Source organism: Dendropsophus ebraccatus, chromosome 3 (genome assembly GCF_027789765.1).
Source record: "Dendropsophus ebraccatus isolate aDenEbr1 chromosome 3, aDenEbr1.pat, whole genome shotgun sequence".
Lineage (NCBI taxonomy): Eukaryota > Metazoa > Chordata > Amphibia > Anura > Hylidae > Dendropsophus > Dendropsophus ebraccatus.
In genome coordinates this window covers 27,465,057-27,491,370 of record NC_091456.1, presented here as the reverse complement: position 1 = coordinate 27,491,370, position 26,314 = coordinate 27,465,057, and the positions used below count along the sequence as shown (strand labels likewise).

General features: G+C 42.0%; 1 protein-coding gene across 2 annotated transcripts in view; it reads right to left on the bottom strand.

Annotated features, from left to right (window-relative positions):
• The window catches only part of PRODH (proline dehydrogenase 1), a 112,677-nt gene that overhangs the window by 74,244 nt on the left and 12,119 nt on the right, over positions 1-26,314 (bottom strand). Inside the window, exons 3-4 of one of the 2 annotated variants that reach the window (XM_069961279.1) lie at positions 1,338-1,372; positions 710-784 (exon numbers count right to left, since the gene is read on the bottom strand). In XM_069961279.1, coding sequence (XP_069817380.1) covers positions 710-784; positions 1,338-1,372 — 110 coding nt within the window. The remainder of the gene's footprint in view (positions 1-709; positions 785-1,337; positions 1,373-26,314) is intronic. The other variant, XM_069961280.1, reaches the window with a different exon arrangement.

Genomic DNA, 26,314 nt, shown 5'->3' with positions numbered 1-26,314 from the left:
GCTATTTTATTGAAATTCGTTAGAATTCGATTAGAGAATCTTAACAAGTTTGACCCAAAATATGCGAACCTCGCGAATTGAATTTTCGTCTGCTTTGCTCATCTCTAGTTACAAAAATAGTTCGCTGTCTAGCAGGGGGTGAAGTGTAAGGAAATCTTTACGAACTTCCAGTCTCAGCAAATGGGTACTCTGCAAATATACACCCTCTTAGAGATCTATGAGCTGGACTGCCCATATGTTGAATAGTATTAGATTTCATAACCATAGTTTTCTATAGCCTGTTTTTTTTCTATATTATTCCGCCTGGCAGTGCACTTACTGATCAGTCAATGGCATCAGGTGGTGGAGAAGTCCAGAAAAGTCTACAGAGTAAAATCCCCTGCGTGTACTGGCGTTCCCTGGTAGGCGGTGGGGCATATAAACCATCGCCTCCTCTAGCAATTACCCTCCATATCCATTAACATTGCATTTTTATGAGCCCTTATTTAAATCTACTGACAGGAAATGGTTATTGTTTTTTCAACTGGGAAAATGCCGCTCTCTCATGGAGCTTACTGTGAATCACTCCCATGGTGCTAAACTGCAGTGATGGATGAATACGTCTCCCTTGTTACAGCTATGGTCTGAAGATTAGGTAGGCATAATGCAGCAAGTAAGATCAGCACCGCTCTAAAGCCGACACACCGAGCAGGTGAGCATGCGCACTGACTTGGACTGCTGTTGCTTTCCATAAGTGCCGTATGAAGTGCATACAGCAACGCTGGTGCCGTCCTCAGCAACACACCTGGTGATCATTGATTAATTGTCAAAACATTGCATAGTATTATAAACAATAATATTTAAAGAAGGTTCATAGGAGTTTAGGGACTTTCTTCCTGTCCTGCAGTAAGTGTTTTTCTTTCCAGTCTGACACACGTGTATACAGCCTCAGTATACAGAGGAAGTAAATAGTAAGAGAGCAGAAATACATTGTTATTTGCGCATCCAAATAAGCACATGAATAATCCTGCTAATAAAAGTAATGTTTACTGATTACTGTGCACATCGGACGTCACAAGTACCTGGAAGCAGCTGAAGCTGGATGGCCCTGGTACTATTTTAAAAAGTCATGCAGGACGTGTGTAACTGGAGTTCAGAATGTGGTTACATGCAAGTTTCCAGCTTAACTGGAAGAGAACATCCTCTTCTGTACGGTGATGTAAACTGAAGCCAGTGTGGGATCAGCACACCAGTGTCATGACCCTCTGCAGCCCAGCTCGGACTCGCTTACTAGTGCTTGGAACAGGACGACACAAAAAACAAAACAAACAAACATACATACAAAGAATAGATCTTACCAAGATTTTCTTTTTCCGCTTCAGCAGTACTAGATCTAGAAGACAAAACAGAGACAAGAAGAGTTAACAAAAGTAATATTTCAACACAAATGACCAACAAAGGGGGTGGGGGAACAGTGTAAGGTTTGATTCTATACTTTTACATACGCATTGAGCTTATTTTGTTCTAAGATCTTGTCTAAGGATCCTTCTATGCCGCCTGATATGGGGGTTGTGCAAGGACGCAAGGGAGCGCTGATCAGCAAGATGGACACTCTTATCCAGCATCTTTAGAAGGCAAAATCGGTCACGCTGCTGGGCCACACAAATGATCACTGTATTGTTCATACGGCCATTTGAAAATATATTGCTGTCGACCCCACATTTACACAGGGAGATGTGTAACTGATAGCAATATTTTTAAGTGTGCGACAAAAGAGTCAATAAGTGGGTGTATTCCCGCTCTTCGGCTGATCGCTGGCACTTTGACATAGGTCGATTATCAGCCGAGGAAGCTATTCTAGCAATGCTCCTTGCCGATATCAGCCTGTATAAAAGGGACTTAAAGGGGTAGTCCACTGTCAGATGGTTAGATTAACAATTCATTCCATACTTCTTATCATCTATTCAGTCTCCTTCCCCCAGTTCTCAGCTGCTGATTTCTGCTGAAAACAAAAATCTGTGTGTGAGCCTCTTTCTCTGTTTCCCCCTTCTCTCCCCTTCCTTCTGAGACAGGTGATGTAAACGAGTCCCTTACTGTCTTTATTTGCAACACTGTATCTTCTTCTTTTTTCATGCTGGGAGGGTAAGTCTGATGTCAGGTTACTGATAAACTCAATGTGAATATTCCTCCCAACATTACAAAGAAGCTACAGTGTTGCAGCTAAAGCCAGTCAGTGGCTTGTTTACATCAGAAGGGAGGGGGGAGGAGGGGGAGACAAGAGAGAAAAGCTCACACACAGATTTTTGTGTCTTCAGCAGAAAGCAGCATCTCTGAGCTGGGGGAAGGAGACTAAATATGTAACAACAAGTATGAAAGTATGTTAGGCTATATTCACACATCTGCTGTTCTGTTCACAATTGTGTGCCCGCAATTGCGGACAGAACATAAAACCAATGTTATTCAATGGCCCCGTTCACATGTCCGTATGTGTATACGGGGCCGCGATCCGTGCCACAAAAAAAAAAAAAATGGGCATGTGATGTGGACGGTTTTTTGCTTTGTGAAGCACGTAGCACTACGGATGCACATTCGTAGTGTGGTCCGTGGTCGCGGGCTGCACTACAGGTGTGTGAATATAGCCTTAGTCTCACCATGGGCAGCAACATATCAATAGTTATGGTTGAGTGGAATACCCCTTTAATCCTGTTTTGAAGCCTTCACTGTTCTTGCTAATACCAGATCCTGTGGTAGACTGTTCCAAAGATTCACTGTTCTCAATGTAAAGACGGCTTGTTGCCTCCGGACATTGAACCTTTTCTTCTCCAGGCGGAGGCGGTGCCCCTTTTTGGAGGGTTTTTATCTTTAAAATATTTTCACTATATTTTTTGTAGGGGCCATTTATACACATAAATAAATCAATCAATCAATCAATCATCTCTCTCATCAAGACCAAACAAATCTAATTCTTTTAATCTTTCCTCATAACCAAGATTCTCCATTCCCCTGATTAGTTTGGTTGCCGCCTTTGTACCATTTTCAGCTTTAGGACGTCCTTTCTATGAACCTGTGCCCAGAACTGAACAGCATACTCCAGATGAGTCCGCACCTAAGCTTTATAAAGCTGCCATATTATTGTGTCCCCACCTGATGACAATATCCTGCTGGCCTTAGAAGCAGCTGACTGACATTGCGTACAGTTCTATAGTCTATTATCATCCTGCTCCCCAACCACTGCTATTGTAAATAAGCCATCTCATATTTAGGATCAACCACTTTTTTCCCTCCATTTCCCAGAATGCTGGTACAGTACCTTTGGAAATAGCAAAAAAAAAAATAAAAAAAATAAAAAAATACCAGAATCAAACTGAACACAAGAATTCCGCAATGAAGCTATGCAGATTATTTCAAGAACAAAGGAAGAAAGTTTTGTCCATATAGATTTTGTGGGTGTATTAAGGCAAATGTATCATGCTACAAAGCCTTAAAGTGTCTGGAGAGGAAGCCTGATATTACTCTAATTCTACATTCCTGTTTTGTTTTGTTTTTTTTGTAAGAAATAATTTTATACTACACATTGTTTGCCTGTTTATTATGTTATAGTTCACAGAGCCTGTGTTAGTATTAGGGTCCTATTAAATGAGCTGGTGGGGGCCTGATCAATAATGTAAATAAGCACTGATCTGCTAGATCAGCGCTCGTTTACTAGGCCTATTACAAGGCTCGCTTATCGTTTAGCAAAGACTGCATGGACAGAATAATTGATGTCCGTGCAGCCCTTGTCCTAAACTGTTCATACATTCCCTTTCCACGCTCCCGGTCTCCTCCTGCCTTCTGCTCTTTTCCTGGCACCGCACGCTACAGCTTCTCTGAGCTGACAGGCCGCTCAGCCTATCACTGGCCGCGTTGGTCTTGGCGTGTCAGCAGACAAACAGCACACTTAACACCCCCCCCCCAGCTGGCTTCCCTTCCTCCCGCTTTCCCTCCTTCCATAGTGGTTGGTTCGGAGTGTGCCTAGCCACCCTCCTCCTCCTGCAGGGGTTTGTTTCTTTCCCCTCTCCTGCCTTCCTGTCAGCGCTCTCTGGCTCACACAGGCACTTGCCAGGCCATCAGTACCTGGCAAGTGCGGCCCTCTCGGCCCCTGCATGCTTCCTCTGGCCCGGGCTGGTTCTCTCCTCTCTCTCCTCAGTCCTCACACTCACATGTTGCCCGGAGCTGCTGACGGCCCGTACTCCTCTCCTGCTGTGTGAGGAGGGAGAAGAGGGAGTGATGGCTGCAGCTGGAGGCCTCCTACCAGTGACTGGACTGTGAAGAGGAGCAGCAGCAGCTCTGACTGAGTGTCATTATTAATGTGTTGTCTGTCAGGCTGCTGAGTGCTGGTAGTATTGCCCAAACCTCCATCATACCCTGGTAGCTGAAGTGTTACATGACTACAACCCCCATCATCCCCTGATAGCTGCAGTGTTACATGTTTACAACACCTGCCCGATAGCTGAAGTGTTACATGACCACAACCCCCATCATACCCTGGTAGCTGCAGTGTTGCATGACCACAACCCCATCATACCCTGAGAGTGGGGTTGTGCGGTAGGATTTAGTGTGTGTGTGTGTGCGTGTGTGTGTGTGTGTGTGTGGCGCCGAAAAAAGCTTTGCACAGGGCGCCGTCTACCCTAAGGCCGGGCCTGCCCTTACACCATGGGCAGAAGAACATACTGTACAACCTTCTTTTCCAGAACATTTCCCTGACAGTATTTGATCTGTTATCTTACTATCATATCCAGCGGTCAGTAAATCACACATAAGACTTCTATGAAGCAATCCGCAGTGTTGTATGTCTGCTAGCTGCTGCTAGAACAACGCTGTTACACAAACCATTGGTGTTATGAAATTTCCACGCTAGACTCCGGGCAGAACATGAGCACGAGGTTTCAGCACAATGGAAAGGCAAACAGTGTCAGATAACCAGATGACTCTGACGTTAATGTAGTCATGTGTGTAGAGGGTAAGCAGGAGAAGCCTCCTCCATCCCAGCCAATAACAAGTAGGGGTGTGAGAGGGGTGTGGATGGTATGCATTCACTTCAATGTTATGTAATCCACCTGGCACAAAGACAAGACGGCTTCTGTAACTCGGTAATGTGGCATAGTAATGTCATGGTCATCCGCAGCGGAACGGAAGAGGGGGATGTGGACTGCTAAAAGATTAAGCAACAAGCAAAACATTGGAGAAACCAGTGTCCAGCTACAAAGTAACACTCCACCAACTCCCTGTTCTCATTCTACTTCTTTTTATCCTTTTTGTTATCATATAAGTGTACCAAAGGTACATTGCAAGATACAGCAATCTCATATCAAGTACAATGATTAGAGGTGATGAAAAATCTGTATGGAAAATCATAGTCACTAAATCAAAGATGATCCAAGACTGATTTGTACCCTGACCGTCTGATTTCTGATTGCAGTTTACATGTTGTGGTTAAAGGGGTATTCCAGTTGAAAAAAAAAAAAAAAAAAAAAAAAAAACGAAACAAACAAACTTTTCTTTTAAATCAAATTGTGTCGGAAAGTTATATAGATTTGTAATTTACTTCTATTTAATAATGTCAAACTTCCAGTACTTATCAGCTGCTGTATGTTCTGCAGAAAGTGGTGTATTCTTTCCAGCCTGACACAGTGCTCTCTGCTGCCACCTCTGTCCATGTCAGGAACTGTCCAGAACAGGAGAGGTTTTCTATGAGGATTTGCTACTGATTAGTGAGGAGCGAATACTGTTCGATCGAATAGATATTCGATCGAATAGTAAGGTATTCGATTTATCGAATCTTATCGAATAGTTCGCCAAATATTTGAAAAAATTCGATAAGCGTTCAAATCCCCCAGCTTCCGTTTTTTACCTCCAAGTGGTCGAATAGATTTTTTTCAATGATCGAATACTTGTTCCCATATACTTTAATGGGATCGAATATTTGAACTATTCACTATTCGCTCATCACTACTAGGGATCTAGACAGTTCCTGACATGGACAGAGGTAGCAGCAGAGAACACTGTGTCAGACTAGAAAGAATACATCAATTCCTGCAGGACATACAGCAGCTGATAAGTACTGGAAGACTTGAGATTTTTAAATGGAAGTAAATTACTGTAAAAGTAAATCTGTATAATGTTAAAGTGGACTTATCAGCAGTTCTGGGTGATCACAATTGCTGACAGCGCCATACAGAAGTCAGGGAGGAGAGTCCAAACATTCATGAGGTCTCAGATAAACAGTGTTGAAACTGCAGACGACAACACTTGTCCAGGGGGTGGACTTTGCATGTTAAAGGGGAAATCCAGGACAAGCTAAAGCACAGCTACTTTCTTGCAAAAACAGCACCACACTTGTCAGGTTGCATGCGATTGCAGTTCAACTCCATTCATTTCAATGGTATTGAGCTGCAGAACCACACCAAAGGTCGCACTCATGTGTTATGTACTGTCAGTACTGTATCGCAAAGTTGCGGTGCTCCTGGTATCATAGTGAGACATAGTGCCAGGAGGTCCGTGCATCCGGTCCATATCACATCTTCCGTGCATGGACTGTATTTACAGAACGTAAGAACGAGGCAGAACTGAAAACCAGAGTGATTTAGTTTCTGGAAGAAAACAGCCATGTTTTTAAAGCCGGGATAGTCCCTTAGGGTGGATTCCCACTATGGAATCCGCGCAGGATAAGTTCAGTCGGATTCTGTCGCTCGTACCCGCTGAAGGCAGTGCTCATCTTTGCCGGTCCCATAGACACAATTCTATGGCCAAGTGGATTTCGCCGTCCGACAAAAGAATTGACATGTCAATTGACATGTCACATGGAATTTGCCAGCCCATAGAATTGATTCTATGGGACGGGCGGAGATGCGTGTCGCCGTAAGCAGGTACAACAGCATTTACTTTGCTCATGCAAGCTGCATTACTGAGACATCAGCTCGGTATGGCATCCCCTCCGCGACCTCTGTGCAGGTCTGTCTGCAGTTTTGATCAATCATTTTGCCTCTAACAACCACTTGCATCTTATTCAGTTCTGTGCTTTGCTATACGAAAAATGTCAATTAAGGGGGAAAAAAGTAAACTTCAATACAAAGTTAAAAGGGGTATTCCGCTCAAATATAGAACTTTTGATATGTTGCTGCTCATATTGAAACTAACCATTCCTCCCTACTGAGATGGCTGATGTAAACATGTAACAGTCCCTGGCAGGCTGTATTTGCAACTTTGTAGCTTCTTTGTAATGCTAGGAGGGTTAACCTAAGGTCAAGTTGCTGATGCTCTTACTGTGATTAACCCTCCCAGCATAACAAAGTTGCAGATAGGGACTTGTTTACATCAGGCATCTCAGAAGGGAGGGAGGAGGAGGGGAAGACTGAGAGAAAAGCTCACACAGAATCTTTTGGGTCTTCAGCAGAAAGCAGCAGCTCAGAACTGGTGGAAGGAGACTAAATAGATTACAAGTATGTAAGAATTGTCAGTCTCACATTGGGCAGCGACATATAAAAAGTTATATTTGAGTGCAATACCCCTTTAAACATATTAGTATCATCAGTTTTCCCGGCAGAACATGCCCTTCCTGTTCATTAGTGGCGGTTACAGGAAGCAGATCGGCTATGCATCTAGTAATTCCCATTGATTTATACGGATGGCGCAGATACTCGCTTTATCAAGTGTGACAAGAACTTGTTAGAATGAATTCTTAACATTGTTAAGAGATAAACAAGAGAAAGCATCTATGGGACCGCTCGCCTTACGAGACTGCATCTGTCATGGTGATTTTAGGATTGTCAGCTCATTGTATAAATATCCCGGCGAAGCAGATGCCGCAACATTTAGCTGCTTCTCGGGGAGCTCGTCGGACAGCTAAAAGGCTTTCTAATTAAAGGGAACTGTACATGAGAGTATACTACATCTGCTTCCATGCTTTTCCCCAAGAGTACACTAGAGGAGATAAAACAAGAGTCTTAAACACGAGAGAAGTACAATATAAAATGACAATGACTTGTTGGTTTTCAGAAGGGTTGTTAAGCAAAAATCCCATTGAAATTTAGATTTCATACATCTTGATTCTGCAAACTCATTGCAACCTAATGCATAACGTGTCGAGCGTTTAGGTGACAAGTATAAATGAGTTTTCCTGCAAATTAGTTGTTTGCCACAGGTAGACCGGTAAAAGCTGTAAAAGTCGGCGGCTTACACTTATTTCCGAGTCCATCCATTCTCCCTTGGAGGAACACAGGATATTCCCAGACCAACAGCGCTGTCTAACACCTGTCTCTTACAGCTTGTTAAACTGTCTGCAGTGCTCCATGCTGCCGAGTAGAGACATAAAAACAGTAGCAAAAGGTGTAGATAAGGATTTCTGTCTTATCAAATTGGAAAAGAATACAGCCTGGAAATAAAACAAGTCGACGGGATTTAGGAAGCGGCCAATTCAGCAGGTGTGAAGATTAAATGACAGAGATAGGAGGATCTCCTGTTCTAGCTATTAATGGGTGGGCATGAAAAAAAAAAAAAAGTGTATAAACCAGTGCCATAGAGTTTTATATGCCTGTGCAGGATCTGAAGACAAAAAAAAGCTTTAAAACAATGCAAAATAAAAGAGTAAGCACACTCGATTCATTCAAATTAATCAGGGTGTTAAAAGGGTATTCTGCTAAAATGTAACTTTTCATATGTTGCTGCCCATGGTGAGACTAACAATTCCTTTCATACTTGTTATTATCTACTCAGTCTCCTTCTCCCATTTTCGAGCTGCTGCTTTCTGCTGAAGGCATAAAAAAAAAAAAAAAAACTGTATGAGACTCTCTCTCTCTCTCTCTCCCCATTTTCCTCCCCTCCTCCCCCCTCCCTTCCCAGGCGTCTGATGTAAACAAGTCCCTATCTGCAATTTTGTAGCTTCTTTGCAATGCTGGGAGGGTTAACCACAGTGAGTTAATCCGCAACTTCATGTCAGATTAACTCTCCAAGCATTACAAAGAAGCTACAGACACAGCCTGCCAGAGACCTATTTACATCAGCGATCTCGGAAGGGAGTGGGGAGCTCACATACAGTTTTTTGTCTTCAGCAGAAAGCAGAAGCTTAGAGCTGGGGAAGTAGACTGAATAGATAATAACAAGTATGGAAGGAGTTGTTAGTCTCACCATGGGCAGTAACATATGAAGAGTTAAATACGTCCTTTCACACTCAACAGATTTTTCAGCAACGGGTGGCCACAAAAGAGCTATGTATTGTTTGTGCATTTACGGAAACTGACAGAATGTATATACTTATACCTGTGCTGTCAATTTCCAGATCACACAGTAGTGCATACTTACCCAGTGCGCTGCAGCTGTGATCTGGCATTTTTTTCTTCGGCTCTCCTATCCAGTTGCTGTGTCTTTAGGCCCTGCCTCCACCGGCTGTCAATCATTCTGGAGGAGGTGATGACCTGAAGATGCAGTGCCCGGATGGGAGAGCTGGAGAAAAGGATGCCGGATGACAGCAGTAGTGCATTTGGTAAGTATGTACTGCTGTGTGATCTGGGAACTGACAGCACAGTGAGATGTGCGGCTAATAAAGGGGTTGTCCAGCACTACAAAAACATGGCCTTTTTCTTTCAGAGACAACCCCACTCTTGTCTCCAGCTTGGGCGGTTTTTGCTACTCAGTTCCATTGAAGTGAATGGAGCTTAATTGCAAACCGCACCTGGACTGGAGACAAGAGTAGTGTTGTTTCTGAAACAAAGTGGCCATGTTTTCGTAGCACTGGATAACCCCTTAACGATAAATTTTGAACCGAGAACTAGGTATTTTCCCCCTCCTCAGCTGATTGCTGTCACTTTTACAAAGGCCGATTATCGGCCGCAGGAGCTTTTCTTGCAACCCTACTGGCCGATATTCATTGCGTATAAAAAAGGCCCTCTAATGTGCTGAGATGAAGCAACCAAAGCCAAAGAACTGCAGAGAAATTCATTACACAAGCAACATGGGTATTGCCACCCAAAATAAGAAAATAAATAAAAACTTAAAAAAAAAAATAGATTTGACTATATGAGAAAAGTTGCACATAGCTGTCCCCATGCACGAGCACTTAAGTATCTCTTTGTTCATGCTCGTGAAATGAAAAGTAAAGCTTAAAAGAAATTGGAATTTTTAATCTTTAAGGCAAATGGGTTTTGCTAGACAACTTCACTGGAAATCAGGACTAGGTGTTCACGTCCTTGACAATGACCGTCAGTTAATACTGGTCCCTCCGCACTAACAGCTCCTGTTCTGGATGCTAAACAGATTTCTCATAGAAATTTAAGCCGTTTGCCAAAAAAATGTTAACTTTGTTGCATAAAAAGTATTTTCCTGTATAAAGATAGTCTCCTAAAAATACTAGAAATATAATGTAGTTACAAAATGTATAAAACAAAACATTTGCCATTACGTTTTTGTTGCCTCCAACTGCATTGAAAAGCTGGGCATGAACTCTATTATCAGGTTCAGGCAGTGGACGGCATAAACTTATATTTAACTGCAACCAGCACAGTATAAAATGTTATTGAAGCCGCAATATCATTTAGTTTCACTTTATTCTTAAAGGGGATATCCAGGGAGTAGGATAGGTATTCGTCTTTTCTCACTCCCCCTCTACTGCCCTGCTGTGTTGGAAGTACAGCCATATGCAATGATCAAGGGTAGCACAATGTTGACCAAGGGACTGGATATGTGTACCAGCCACTGGACTACTAAACTCAGAACCGACAGAGTTAAAGGGGTTATCTAGCGCTACAAAAACATGGCCACTTTCTTCCCCACTCTACACCACTCTTGTCTCCAGTTCAGGTGTGGTTTGCCACTTGGTTTGTCCAGCGAAAATCTTTTTCTTTCATATCAACTGGTGTCAGAAAGTTATATAGATTTGTAATTTGCTTCTATTAAAATTAGTTATCAGCTGCTGTATGTCCTGCAGGAAGTGGTGTATTCTTTTCAGTCTGACACTGGAGAGGCTTTCTATGGGAATCCCCATAGAAAACCTCTCCTGCTCTGGACAGTTCCTGTCTCAGCCAGAGATGTCATCAGAGAGCACGGTGTCAGACTGAAAATGAGCCCTTATTTTTTGCGCCACTAATTGTACTTTGCAATGACAGGCTGAATTTTTTCATTAAGTACACTGCGAAACCAGGAGAAAATGCAATGTGTGGTGAAATTGAAAAAACCCCCCAAAAACGCATTTCTTTTATTTGGAGGGTATTTTTTTTACACTGTTCGCCCTGTGGTAAAACTGACTTGTTATATATGTTCCTCAAGTCGTTATGATTACAACGATATACAACATGTATAACTTTGTTAACAATGGTTTGAATTTTTTACAAGCCATCTGATAATATAAAATATTTGTTCCTTAAAATCGCTCCATTCCCAGGCTTATAGCGCTTTATCCTTTGGTCTATGGGGCTGTGTTAGGTGTCATTTTTTGCGCCATGATGTGTTCTTTCTATCGGTATCTTAATTGCGCATAAGGCACTTTTTGATCACTTTTTATTACAATTTTTCTGGATTTGATGCGACCAAAAATGCGCAATATTGTACTTTGAGATTTTTTTGCGCTTACGCCGTTTACCATGAGAGATCAGGAATATTATTAATTAATAGTTCGGGCGATTACGCACGCGGTGATACCAAACATGTTTATTTATTTATTTTTATTTATAACATGGGAAAAGGGGGGTGATTCAAACTTTTCTTAGGGAAGGTTTTTTTATTATTATTAATTTTTCTTTTACACTTATACTAGAACCCCCCGTCGGGTTAAGGTTATTCCCCCCCTGGGGTTAGGGTTATTCTCCCTAGGGGACTTTTAGTATAAGCACACTGATCTCTCATTGAGATCTATGCTGTATAGTAATACAGCATAGATTAATGAGATAGGCACTCAATTGCTTCCGGCTGCTGCAGCCAGAAGCAACCAAGTGGGGAGACGGGATCAGCACAGACCCCAGCCTGAGCCGGATGTGTGGATCGCTCCCCCGGGACAACGTCCCAGAGGAGCGATCCACCCCACTAGACACCAGGGAACAGCTGCATAAGGTAATCGGATGCAGCTGTCATCTTTGACAGCTGCATCCGATTACCTAATTAGCGGGCACGGTGATCGGACCGTGCCCGCTAATAGCCGCAGCCCTGGGCTACACGCGGCACCCGGGACTGGGGTGGTTCAGAGTGCGGCCCCGCTCTGAACACCCGTAGGCAGCCCTGGACGTACAGGTACGTCCAGGGTCGTCTAGGGGTTAAGCTCTATCTATTTCAATGGAACTGAGTTACAAAATCAACACCCCACCTGGAGACATGAGTGATGTTGTCTCTGGAAGAAAGTGGCCATGTTTTTGTAGCACTGGATAATCTCGAGAAGAAAGTTTAGCGTGCATTCACACATACAGGATCTGCAGCAGATTTGATGGCCCAGATTTCCTTTGCTTTGAATCAAATTTGCTGCAGATCCTGTACGTGTGAATGCACCCTTAAAGTGGATTTCGAGCAGCTCTCTTTCTTCCATTGGACTCACAGAGTTTGTGGAGACACCACTAGACCCCTGGTGGGACAGCTGTAAAGCAATGTGTGTGTCCTATTCTAAATAATAGGATAGATGTATGATACCTGTTGGGCATTCACCTCAGTAATTGGCCCAGCTGGGGGTGCAGTGGCATATTATTATCAGGCATCATCCGTCATCCATCTTTTCATATCCCTTAATATTTTTCATTATCTTAAATCCTTCCTATTTAAAAGAAAAAAGTCACACAGACAGCAAACATCCATCACTTTTCACAGCTGTTTTTTGCTTCTCCATTGACGGTATCTTTCAGCGCTCAGCCACTTTGGCTCGGGCCGCAATGGTGTTCTTTTTTTCTTCCCCCTCTTTTTATTTATTTTCTAGCAGGATATAAGGACTTCAGAGCCCATCCGTGCCATGAGGCTGTATCATCTGTACATTAATCATTCAGTGCGAAGTGAAATAAATGCCAGGAGGAAAACTCTAGCTGGGTACATTCGTCTGGCAGCTGTATCCGAGCCCCGCTATATGCTCAAAAGCACAGCGCACCTTTATATTTATCAGATCAGCACTGGTGATACAAGGAAAGATAGGTTACGTGGGGAGACTGGAACGAAAGCGGATTTACATACTAGCTGCACATTCCCCTTTGTCATCCTAATCACGTTCCGCACAGCTTCCTAGTTCTGCAAAAAAAATATGTATGGACGCGCATTTTAATTTCCTCACGGCTCTCCTGATCACTGTCCTATGGTGTGTACTTATAACTCAGCACTGTTCAGTTTGACAAATGGTTCTGTTCCCAGCTGTCGGAAATGAGTTCAAACATGTAAAATTCAATAGCTTAAAGAAAAGAGGTGAGGGGGAAATATAGAGCAGCGGGTGGTATATAGATGCAGACATCAAATGCACGTGTAGAGTGCTATATACGGGAGAACATTATATACCCGGGATAGTCTTAAACCATAAAAAAAATATATATAATACATCTTAAAATAATCAGAAATCTACTGTGACTGCATTGGTAAATGCAATGAGACAAAGTAATAGTAATAATGGAAGCCACAGACATTGGGTTTATTCCATGTTCTGGTAGGCCTTTACTCTACAGCCAGTTTCAGGTTCCAAAATTTTGCTTCAGATTTGGGGGAGATTTATCAAACGTGGTGTAAAGTGAAACTGGCTCAGTTGCCCCTAGCAACCAATCAGATTCCACCTTTCATTTTCCAAAGAGTCTGTGAGGAATGAAAGGTGGAATCTGATTGAAACTGGCTCAGTTGCCCCTAGCAACCAATCAGATTCCACCTTTCATTCCTCACAGACTCTTTGGAAAATGAAAGGTGGAATCTGATTGGTTGCTAGGGGCAACTGAGCCAGTTTCACTTTACACCACGTTTGATAAATCTCCCCTTTTAAATGTATTGTCAGCTAAACCAAGCTGAGAGCAACTGGGAACCCAGGATGTGTTGGAATGGAAATGGCAGGGGATCAGTAAAGGTGAGGATTATTATTAATTTTATAAAATTGAGAGAATTTTTTCAATATGTTTATATGATTGGTAACCCTTGTTAGGGAAGTATATACATTCCTACTACTGATGCTCCGTGCAGTAGGAACGTGTATATATGTTCCTGCTGTGAAGGGGTTAATGTGTGTGGGCCACTTTAGTGTAATGCTACACTTACACGAAGCGATAATTCGCCCAATTGATCGTTTAACGATTTTGTAGCAACAATTTGGTTTTCATAACGATCAGCGTTTATACAAATAAATCGTTAGAAAATTCGTAAGAAAAGTCGTTATTGCGATCGTTTTTAAGATCGTTTAAGGCTTTAAGCCCATCTTTTATATAGGGTGAATCTTTGAAAGACTGTTTACACGAAGCAATTTGGAATTTTTAGCGAACGACGATTTAAAAACCATGTTAAAAGATCAAAATGAACGATTTTTCACTCATCGCTTGATCTTTTGCTGTGTTTACATGGAACGATTATCGCTCAATGCGATCGTTTTTGCGAAAATTCGCCCGATAATCGTTCCGTGTAAACGCAGAATTAGGGTCCATTTACAAAGAAAGATTATCTGCCAAAGATTTGAAGCCAAAGCCAGGAATGGATTTGAAAAGAGGAGAAATGTCAGGCTTTCCTTTATGACCTGATCTCTGTTTGTAGTCTGTTTCTGGCTTTGGCTTCAAATCTTGGCAGATAATCTGTTAGATAATCTGTCTGTGTAAATGGACCCTAATGGAGCGTTTACACAGAGAGATTTATCTGACAGATCTTTGAAGCCCAAACCAGGAAGACTATAAACAGGGATCAGGTCATTAAGGAAAGACTGGGATCGATCCTCTTTTCAAATCCATTCCTGGCTTTGGCTTCCAAAATCTGTCAGATAAATCTGTCTGTGTAAACGCAGCATAATGCTGGGTTTACACGGAGCGATTATTGGGTGAATTTTCGAGATAACGATCAAATTCGAACGATAATCGTACGTTTAAACGCGGCAAACGATTGAAAAATCGTTCATTTTGATCTTTTAACAGGTTCTTAAATCGTCGTTCGCAAAAAATTCGCCGATCGTTCCGTGTAAACAGTCGTTCACTGATTTTCCCTATGTGTGAGATAGGCTTAAGCGATTGCAAAACGAATTTCCTGTACGATATATCGTACAGTCTAAACGCTGATCGTTATAAAAAAAAAAATCGTTACTTCAAAATCGTTAATCGGACGATCGGGGGAATTATCGCTCCGTGTAAACCCAGCATAAGAAGCCATTAGTATCCCAGGAGCTGGGTATAATCACAGGCAGCTGAGATCAAGGTGTGATTTATAGTGATTGCAGAATTCAAGGAGTCAGTGACAAGAGAAGTACCTGTCACTGACTGATCGGAACCTCCTCAGCGTGATTACTGATTACTTTCCCTGACAGGCAAGGGTATATCACTTAAATCTTTCCTGTTGGATCGGTGATATCTCCTCAGGCAGACTATGTGCAGATGGCATAGCATTGATCAGTATATGCAATCTTATGATTGCTTAGATAAGTCCCCTAAGGAGGCTTATAAAATGTAAAATATATATATATATATATATATATATATAATTTTAAAACATGGCAAAGCCCCTCCCCAATAAAAATTAAATCACTCCCTTTTCCATTTTACAAATAAAGATATATAGACAAAACAAAAATAATATAAAGATAGAGAGCGAGAACTGCGCGGAATTGTACAATTAAAATATATATATATTCCTGCACAGTGAACAGCGTAAACAAAAAAAAAACTAACAAAAAAAAAAAACAAAAAACAGGATTGCTGCTTTTCATTTTATTTTTTTAATTATATATCAGAAAAAAAATAAAAATAAAAAGTGATCAAAAACTCCCATTTGAACCAAGATGTCACCAATGAAAACTATAGATCATGGCACAAAAAATGACTCATAGTTGGAAAAATAAAAGCATTATGGCTCTTACAAGGTGAGGAGGAGAACACAGATTCACTATGACCTGGATATCTGTGCATCACTGACCTTTGGTCATAAGGGGGTTAAAAAAAATATCGACTCAATCCCGTACAGAAACATTCTAGGAAAGCAATATACAGTATCTAGCATAAAAGCACTTACACTATGCATGGCTATGACATTCTCAGGGCTGATCTACAGTACCTTCTCATATAAAACAATAGCCAGATTCCAATTCTAGACTGGCATGGAAATTAATTTAGGAGACGTTTTCCTGTTAAGCACCGGGGTCAAGCTGAATTTCATTTACATTTCCACTCTATTGCACGGAGTACAGATTTAAACATTAACACCATATGAAAATTCACATGGCTTTTCTAAAAATCTGCCGGTAACAGACGTGAAATAGATTTAAATCCAATTTGTACCTTACTGATGGAACAGGCCAGAGGTTACAGAACTTTGCTACAAGGGTTATAAATGATTTAAAATCTGTGGAATACTCAGACGCAAATGCAATAAAGATTTCAATCTGAAACTATTTATACTGTAGGAAATGTGGAAAAGACTAAACATAATGTAAAACCAGAAAATATAAAAAAAAAAGTACAAGCAACACTGGACTGAAAACTATGGCATTCTCTAGGGGTTGGAGTTCTGCATCTCCTCCTATGATGTAGTGTTGTGAATGGTGACCCTTCTAAGTGTGACCCCTTTTGCAGGGGTTCAGGTACTCTAACAAGGTTTGTGTCCATAAGATACTCAAGTGTAGAGAATTTCATGAGCAGTGTGAAAAGTGTGTTACAAATCTGTAGGATGCATCAGAAGTTTTTGGCCCAGTGTCTATGTGATCTTTAAAGGGGTTATCCAGCGCTACAAAAACAGGGCCACTTTGGCACCATTCGTCTCCAGTTTGGGTGCAGGTTTTGAAACTCAGTTCCATTTAAGTAAATGGAGCTTAATTGCAAACCACACATGAACTGCAGACAAGAGTAGGGGAAAAAAGTGGCCATGTTTTTGTAGCACTGGATTACCCCTTTAAATGGCAGACGTCTGCTAGAGCCCCATTACACAGGGGGATCTCCAGGAGCAAACGAGTGCTGACCTGTCAGGTCAGCGATTGCTTGCTCCTCGTCCATTAATAGCAAGCGAGCAGTGGTGGTGGTGAGGGGGGTGTGAAGAGGTGCATGGTCTGGAGATAGCGGCGGTCCAGAGCGTCAGCAGCAGATCATTGCTTTACTAATCCTTTGTGTTTCTATACGTTAAAAGACAATGATCAGTCGAAATCAAACTTGGCTGATAATTGCCTTTTATTACAGGAAGCCATTATTGGCCGTAATGGTCGTTAATCTGCCAAATACGGCCGATAATTGCTTTGTGCAATAGGGCCTTAACGATGCCTCAGAGTAAGGGCTGTATTACACAGGCCAACCTCTCAGGTCAGTGCCCGCTTGCTCCTCATTCCCAGCTCGCTGTCGGCACTATTTCACGTACAGACAGCGAGCGGGTAAGAGCGGGAGGGCCATGGGGAGCTGTGGGAGGGGTTCCCCGAACGATCTTTAGATCACCTGGGGAGCCCATAGGAGATAGCAGCGGAGTGATGCCTCCCTCCTCTTACATGGTCAGCAGGCCATCAACATCGAGATTTTGGTCCCTGTTGTAAAGCAGCGATCAGCCGACATTGTGCATGTCGGTTGATCATTGTTTTATAACACAAACAATTATTGGCCAAGGACAACCGATAATCGCTTCATGTAATAGTACCCTAAATGCCAACTTCCATGGATTCCATGAACATTACAGCACAGAGTAGAAAAAGAAAAGCGTCAACTCACCGTTTCTTGTGTGGTTCAGTGCAACGTTAGTCACATAGCTTTCGGGGGAAAGTGGCACAGAGCGTGTCTCAGCGACGGCCTGTTTCGTGTCAATCGGACACCAAACAAGCCATTACTGAAACTAACTCCGTAAGACACTCTCCCAAACACTATGTGATACACGTAGCATCAAAATAAAGAAACCGCACAAGAAATGGTGAGTTGACGCTTTTCTTTTTTTACTCTGTGCTTCATGTTGACTGTTAGCGCTGTATGAGCGGTAAAGCGTTTAACTTTAAAAGTATCACAACCAGCAGGTATAAGGACTAGCCAAAGTAGTGCCGCTCCAGATTTCTCGCTGTATAGTTACAGTTCTAGTTTATTCTCTCCGCTTATGGGCTTTCTAGGAGGTGTGTTCGGTGCAGGATCTGTTTAATTAGCCGATCACTGGCCGCAACTGTGTCCCCTCCCGGTTTGACTTTTATAATTTTATCTATACTATAAAGCAGCCTAATAACAGACCTGAATACAAGACATCTTTACACGAAGAGATAGGAAGACACAAACGTTTTTCCTTTATTATTATTATTTTTTAAGTTTAACTCATTACAATAAAACCTTTGACTATTGGTGTAAAATATTGCTAGGATTGCTGGCCTAAAGTGTTCAATTATTACTGAAATGACACTATACATGTATCATTCATGCAGGAGGGGACTCATATGAGTGGGAAGATGTTATCACATTAAATATCCAGTTGTATCCTTGTCTGGGTGGTAGTAATAAAAAAAAAAAATTATATAAATCTATCTATATTTAAATATTATTATTATTATTATTATTATTATTATTATTATTAATAATAATAATAATAATAATACACAGCAAGAACATTTTTACAGCAAGCAGGAGTCCCCTTTTAGCTATAGGTGGCGGAACAGACGATCGCACAACTCGCTTAGTACTGCGGAGATCACTGAAAACAGAGGAAGTTCTGGTTGTGCTGCTTACAGCTATGAGAGACAGCAGCTTGGCAGCCTATAATTTATCATCTGTATTGGAGTTGGGAAATCAAGTGCTTGTGTATATTCTCCCTGCAGTGTGTGTTCAGTCCAATCACTGCACAGAAGAAAAAACATTTAGGAGCTCTAAGGCCAAAGTTACACCAATCACCCCCAGCAGCCAGATACCACATGGATGTCAATGTGATTTATAGTAATTGCATTCACATTACAAAACTAGAAAGTAAGTTGTTTTGCAGGGTTCTGCAGTTACTTCAACCCTATTTGTCCGACCTGTTTTCTGCTGTGTTAAAGTGTTATTGCCACTTGCAATGACATCAGACAAAAGTTATTGATTGCAGTGGGTCTCACTTTTGAGACCCACCACGATCCTAAGATAAAGTACACTCTGGGAGAGATCATGGCAGTTTGCGTCACTTTTCGGCTGTCATTCAAATCCGACTCTTTTGCTTCTTTATAGTCTATGAAGAAAATTAGTTGGATCTTCGGGCGATCGGGAAATGGAGCACACTGCCACACTCTTTACCAAACTGTATCTTGGGATCAGAGTGGGTCTCAGCAGTGAGAACAGCTGCAATCAATAACTTTTGATATATCTGATAACATGTCAAAAATTATTATTGCAGATAGAAAAATAAATGTTACATCTTTTAGGTAACAAGGAGAAAATAAAAGGAGAAAATAAAAGCCCAAAAATAAAAATTGGGTGTGGAGGTAAAGTGTTAATCATCATTTTCAAGGTTCACTATCTGTTAGTGAATGGTAAGGCTTTGTTATCATTGTGTCGTCAAGTCTGGGTGTTCCTTTGACCCAAAGAGTCAAGACTCAATAAAATACATTGATACTTTCTATCAAACCATGCAGTGAAGGGAAATCGTATCAAATCTGACTAATTCTGAGTCGCAGTGAATCAGGCATAAAATTTGCTTCGTAATGATACGCAAAATCTCCAGATTTGATTCGCAAATTTGCTAAAACATGGCAGCCGCATATGTTAGCTTACATAACTGTCTTTTGGTGGGAGCAAGGGATTATCCATAATCCCTTATGCCTGTCCAATCAGCTGTAAACCCCACTGTGAAGTCAGCACCTCCCCCCCTTCCTCTATATAAGGTGATTGGCCTCCTGGAGGCGGCCAGTCGGCTGTGTATAGTGGAGAGCAGGTTGCAGCTGGCAGTTAGAGCAGGGAGAGATATACAGAGAGATAGGGACAGAGAGGAGAGGAGGATTGATTGTGGGTGGTTTTCCTTGGGAACAGTGAAGCCATTGTCCAGTATACCAAGTAACTGGTTAACTGTTGTTCATTATACCAAGTCACTGGGTGCTGGGTGTGCATTATACCAAGTCACTGGGTGCTGGGTGTGCATTATACCAAGTCACTGGGTGCTGGGTGTGCATTATACCAAGTCACTGGGTGCTGGGTGTGCATTATACCAAGTCACTGGGTGCTGGGTGTGCATTATACCAAGTCACTGGGTGCTGGGTGTGCATTATAGGAAGTCACTGGGTGCTGGGTGTACATTATAGGAAGTCACTGGGTGCTGGGTGTGCATTATAGGAAGTCACTGGGTGCTGAGTGTGCATTATACGAAGTCACTGGGTGCTGGGTGTGCATTATAGGAAGTCACTGGGTGCGCATTATAGGAAGTCACTGGGTGCTGGGTGTGCATTATAGGAAGTCACTGGGTGCTGGGTGTGCATTATAGGAAGTCACTGGGTGCTGGGTGTGCATTATAGGAAGTCACTGGGTGCTGGGTGTGCATTATAGGAAGTCACTGGGTGCTGGGTGTGCATTATAGGAAGTCACTGGGTGCTGGGTGTGCATTATAGGAAGTCACTGGGTGCTGGGTGTGCATTATAGGAAGTCACTGGGTGCTGGGTGTGCATTATAGGAAGTCACTGGGTGCTGGGTGTGCATTATAGGAAGTCACTGGGTGCTGGGTGTGCATTATAGGAAGTCACTGGGTGCTGGGTGTGCATTATAGGAAGTCACTGGGTGCTGGGTGTGCATTATAGGAAGTCACTGGGTGCTGGGTGTGCATTATAGGAAGTCACTGGGTGCTGGGTGTGCATTATAGGAAGTCACTGGGTGCTGGGTGTGCATTATAGGAAGTCACTGGGTGCTGGGTGTGCATTATAGGAAGTCACTGGGTGCTGGGTGTGCATTATAGGAAGTCACTGGGTGCTGGGTGCGCATTATAGGAAGTCACTGGGTGCTGGGTGCGCATTATAGGAAGTCACTGGGTGCTGGGTGTGCATTATACCAAGTCACTGGGGGCTGGGTGTGTATTATACCAAGTCACTGGGGGCTGGGTGTGCATTATAGGAAGTAACTGGGTGCTGGGTGTGCATTATAGGAAGTCACTGGGGGCTGGGTGTGCATTATACCAAGTCACTGGGGGCTGGGTGTGCATTATAGGAAGTAACTGGGCGCTGGGTGTGCATTATAGGAAGTCACTGGGGGCTGGGTGTGCATCTTAGAAAGTCACAGGAAATACAGTGTCCATCTTAATACTTCACTGGGTGCTCATTTACCAAAGTCCACTGCTGTCCTGGGAGAAAACTAATATTACGCTGCTAATCCCCCCAACGTCCACTACTGTCCATGGCGGAAATTAAATGATTGACAGGCTGATTGACATTTTCATAGCATAAGCTGTTTGAAAAACAAAAACAAATTGCTATTCTATAATAGTCCCACTATTGCAGCTACTATAGTTTGCCTGTTTTTATGAGATTTGTTTGAATGCGATTCACAAAAATTTCCAAGTGATTCGCTCATCTCTGATTGTGATGACTAGGAATTTATTGCAGGGATGCAGAAGTACAATAAGGATGCCAATTTGCATAAGTCACCATGGTATAAAGGTCTATGAATTCATTTATTGCCTCTCAAAACTTCTGTCACCTCCCAACACCCTCAAATATCTGCACAAAGGAATGTAAAAATAGCATGTAAATACTGTGTGCTAGAATTCGGCTTCATCTTGGCATACCGTCCCTTTAAGGCAGACATTACACCCTTCAGATGCATCCTGCCAATTAAGACAAAATAAACCGACATGTTTCCTTTGTATGCTGAGTAATAAATAGTCCTCTTGCCAATAAAATGTTATTTATACGCGGTTTACAAAAAGCTAAAATGCCGACAGAATTTCACATTTACATCTGTGCATCTTTTTTACTTGTTTCTTAATGGTCTCCCTTTCCAGATGTCTGTCTGCTCAACCTACAACATATAGTACATGGTATATGACACAAGGACTGTTACAGAATACAGAGGTAAGAGTAACTTGGACTAAAAGCGCTTTGCAAGTAGAGCTCACAGTTTTTCAAAATTGTGACTTGGTTTAAAAGCATTGCTTTGGTTTAAGAGCTCCTTGTACTGGGTGGGAGAGGAGGGGCATGGTCTGCATAGTGTGGTTAACAGCACTGTACTCTGACCAAGGAAGTCTCCCTCACTTTCTAAATCATAGCAGATCCACTTCAGGCTGGGGCTTGCATCAGGGGACAGGACTGTGCAGGTAATCTCTCCATAGCTGTAACCCCTCTCTCCCCGGACAGAGAGTGTTGCATTTGTGTGCCCACATATGTCCTGCTCATTCCTTTATGCTCCCTGCAGTCTCTGTCAAATCTTGTGTTTCCCAACCTCTCCATTCCTGATATAATGTGCCTGCCCTTACACTCAGCTATACACACTGCTGCTATAATGTGCCTGCACTCACACTCAGCCATTCACACTGCTGTATAGAAAAGTTTCTGTCACTGTCCTTCTGCACAGCTCTGTGATTCTCACTTCCTGATTGGTCCATGCTGGACACACCCCTTCCCCACTGCTGTCATGGGACCAAACAGACCTCTAACAGCAGCTCTGCTTCACTAGCCTGTTGTACTACACTACTGCATTATGGGCATCTGCAGTTCCATCCTGTATCTACAAATTGCTGCTGTTTTTAAGTGTTATGCCCTTACTATACATTATACTCCACATGCTGATTGCTATACTGTACAGTAACTTATAATATCACATATTCAGCTGGTTATAAATGTTTGTGGGAGGTGGAGCAAATTGTCTGCATTCAATGATTTCTTATGGGAAAATCTGCTTTGGCTTAAGATTTGGATTAGAAGGACCATCCCGGAACGAATTATGATTGTAATCCAAGGCGCCACTGTACATCAACTATTAATCATACGGTACAAACACTGGTTAAAAAAGCACTCTGGAGTTTATTTTGTCCATATAATAGACACTTGCCCCCAGTGTTCCTGCAGTGTCACCTGCTTCACCCCAGCTCAGCTGCATCCATAGATTACATTACTGCATGGCAAACTTGCTGTACAAAGTGGCAAACCTGAACCATGACAAACATTAAAGAATACAATATCATAGTGAAACCAGTTCAACCTGTAAAAAATATTTTATTTTAAAATATATAAACAAATTGGTCATTTGGCATGAATCATTTTATCCTATTCCATATTGGACTGTGCATACACGGGACAACCTATGTACATATTTGTTTTAATTTTCTTTGGCAACCTAAAGAGGAAAAAGATTATCTAATATGTTTTTGTGAATATATTATAATAGTTGGATAATTAATATAACTGTGTAATCATAAAACCAATCAAACCAGACTGTTCTGTACAACAGGTTTTCCAGAAAAAGGAGCTGACCTGAACCAACCTTTAGGAAGGTTCTAGACAGCCGATGACAGAAACAGATGTTCTTAGGCTGCATTCCCACGGATGTGGAATGTATGTACCGGGGTCCCCCCGCACCCGGACAGCATCTGTAATTAGATGCTGGGAGCGGGGGAGACTGTATTCATAAGCGCCGCGCTGTAATGAATCAGCCGCGCGGTGCAGTTACTACAGCGCGGCGCTTATGAATACAGTCTCCCCCGCTCCCAGCATCTAATTACAGATGCTCTCCGGGTGCGGGGGGACTCCGGTACATGCATTCCACGTCCGTGATCCGTCAGGATCAAGGAACGTTGGAATGCAGCCTTACTTCCTTAATAGAGAAGCAATTTAGTGACCGCTTATAAGGCAGTACTTATTACTGGGGGTGAGTGAGCACCAAAATACTTGAGTGCCCGAGTATTTTCCAATGTTCGAGTGCTCAACTGGAATAAGGAGCCCAGTTGAAAACAATGGGAGACTCGAGATTTGAAAGTAAGTGTGTGTGTGTGTGTGTGTGCGCGTGCTATAACTCATCCAGAATTGCTTGGATGAGTTATAGCATCATGGATGTATAACCACATAAAATGAGACAGGTCAGATAAAAAAAAAAAAAAAAAAAATGGGCTCTGGTCCTTCAGGCCATTTCTGGACCGGTCCTGGAGGTTATTATACAATCTATGAGTGACATTTATCATATGGGGGGAGATTTATCAAACATGGTGTAAAGTGAAACTGGCTCAGTTGCCCCTAGCAACCAATCAGATTCCACCTTTCATTTTCCAAAGACTCTGTGAGGAATGAAAGGTGGAATCTGATTGGTTGCTAGGGGCAACTGAGCCAGTTTCACTTTACACCATGTTTGATAAATCTCCCCTATGTTTAATCTAAAAAAATCTCGGTATATAAAATCCACACTTGAAGCCTGCAGTGTTCCCGACACCAACATCGGCAAATTAGGTCTTTCAAATGCATACTATGTTTAAAGTTAAAAGATTCTGTTAAAATTTTTATTAAAACCATGCACTTTGCTTTAAAACTGTGACTTTCTGCATTCATTTTTTCCCCTACCATCTCTGTTGTTTTCTACCACCTTATCTGGTAAATTAACGTCCCACATTTTGTAAGCATACTGTATGCCCTTGACCCCTTTACCAGAGTGAACAAACATGAGACTGGATACTGGAAGCTATTGAGATGGCCAGCATTATACATTTTGATCCTTAGGTCAATGTGAACAGAAACCTATTATTATCCAGTGAATTCAATGAATACTGCAAACCAACAGAGTAAACAAAAGACAATAATCTCAGAACAATACAGTGAGTCAATGCCAACATGATCCAAGCAAAAGCGATCAGTGAAATAACTAGAAGATAGAACCATAGGACTAAATATTGTCATTTTATATATCAGGAGCAGTAACCTGTACGTCAATAGAATCTCTTGAACAACTTTCAGAAATGTCAAGGAACTGGATATTCTGTATATCTATTGAGACTTTATTGGGTTATTTTTTACCTATTTTTTTTTTTAATTAATAAAATTTTTTTATTATTATTTTTTAGATCTTTTTCATCAAAGATTTCATTTTAAAGACACAAAGCAAATTTTGGGGCAATTTCTAGTAAAACACACGTTACACACTACTGCAATAAACTAAATAGACTATGACATTCAACTCTCAGAGCTTTATCTGCTGCGTTGCTGGAAATAATATTCAGCTGCCGCTCCTGAAGGAAAACTTGGCCAGTGCAGCCACATACATTTATTTTGGCATTAACAAGTCACTTGGTAGGAACAACTTGTTCAGTACATTGTTTTCTAGTGAACCCTGCCCAATACAAGGCAGAGATGGATTCTTTGACTGACTAGAAACGACTGAATGTTTGGGCCAGATTTGTGTCACAAAAAAAATCATGATTTCATATCTGTAGAAAAATGGTGACCGGACGTTAAAAAAACAGCTAAGGCTGGGTTCACACTGCATTTTTTGAGACCGTTTAACGTATTCATTTTTAAAGGAGAAATCCAGTGTTTTAAAAAATTCGGCAGCCGGTAGGGGAAAATTGATTACAAGTAGGAACTTACCTCTTCCCGTGTGAGTTGCCAGACTGGTCTTGGGACGGCTGGAAGGCCTGTCTTGGCTGATGGACTGGCTGCTCATCCAATCAGTGACTGGAATGGCCAGTCCACCAGCTGGGACATGACAAGTCATGGAGATCTCGAAGCCCGAGGCCGGTCCAACCACTTGCCACGGGCCCGGGGAGAGGTTAGTTCCTACTTGTAAACAATTCCCCCCCTGCCGGCTGTAGGATTTTAGAAAACACCACACTTCTCTTTTAAATGGTTACTATTTTACAATGTTATGGTAAAAACATAGCACTACAAGCTTTGCTATTTTTATCACTCCAGAATTACAGAAAAAGTGTAGCTTGCAGTTAAACAACACAGCTTCCACAGCTCCTATTCATTTTAATGGGAGTTTGGGAAACATCAAAAAATATCCCATTCGCCTGTTATTGGCTGTGAATGTAATGTTCTAATGAACATTTGCTCATGATTTTTCCCCCCTTTTGAAAATATAAAAAGCATCCAAATATCAACTGCTACGAGTTTTCTGCAATGTGTCATTCACTTTTAGGCTATGCTCCTACAATGTGTCTTTTTGGACAGCTGTGTTTTTGGAGATTATGGTCATAATTTGATGCCCGTCAAAAAAAGGGTAGTCATAAAATGACCAGAAAACATAGAAAGAACCAGCGTGGGGACAAGCGTTGGAATCCATGAGATCTTATTCGGGCAGAT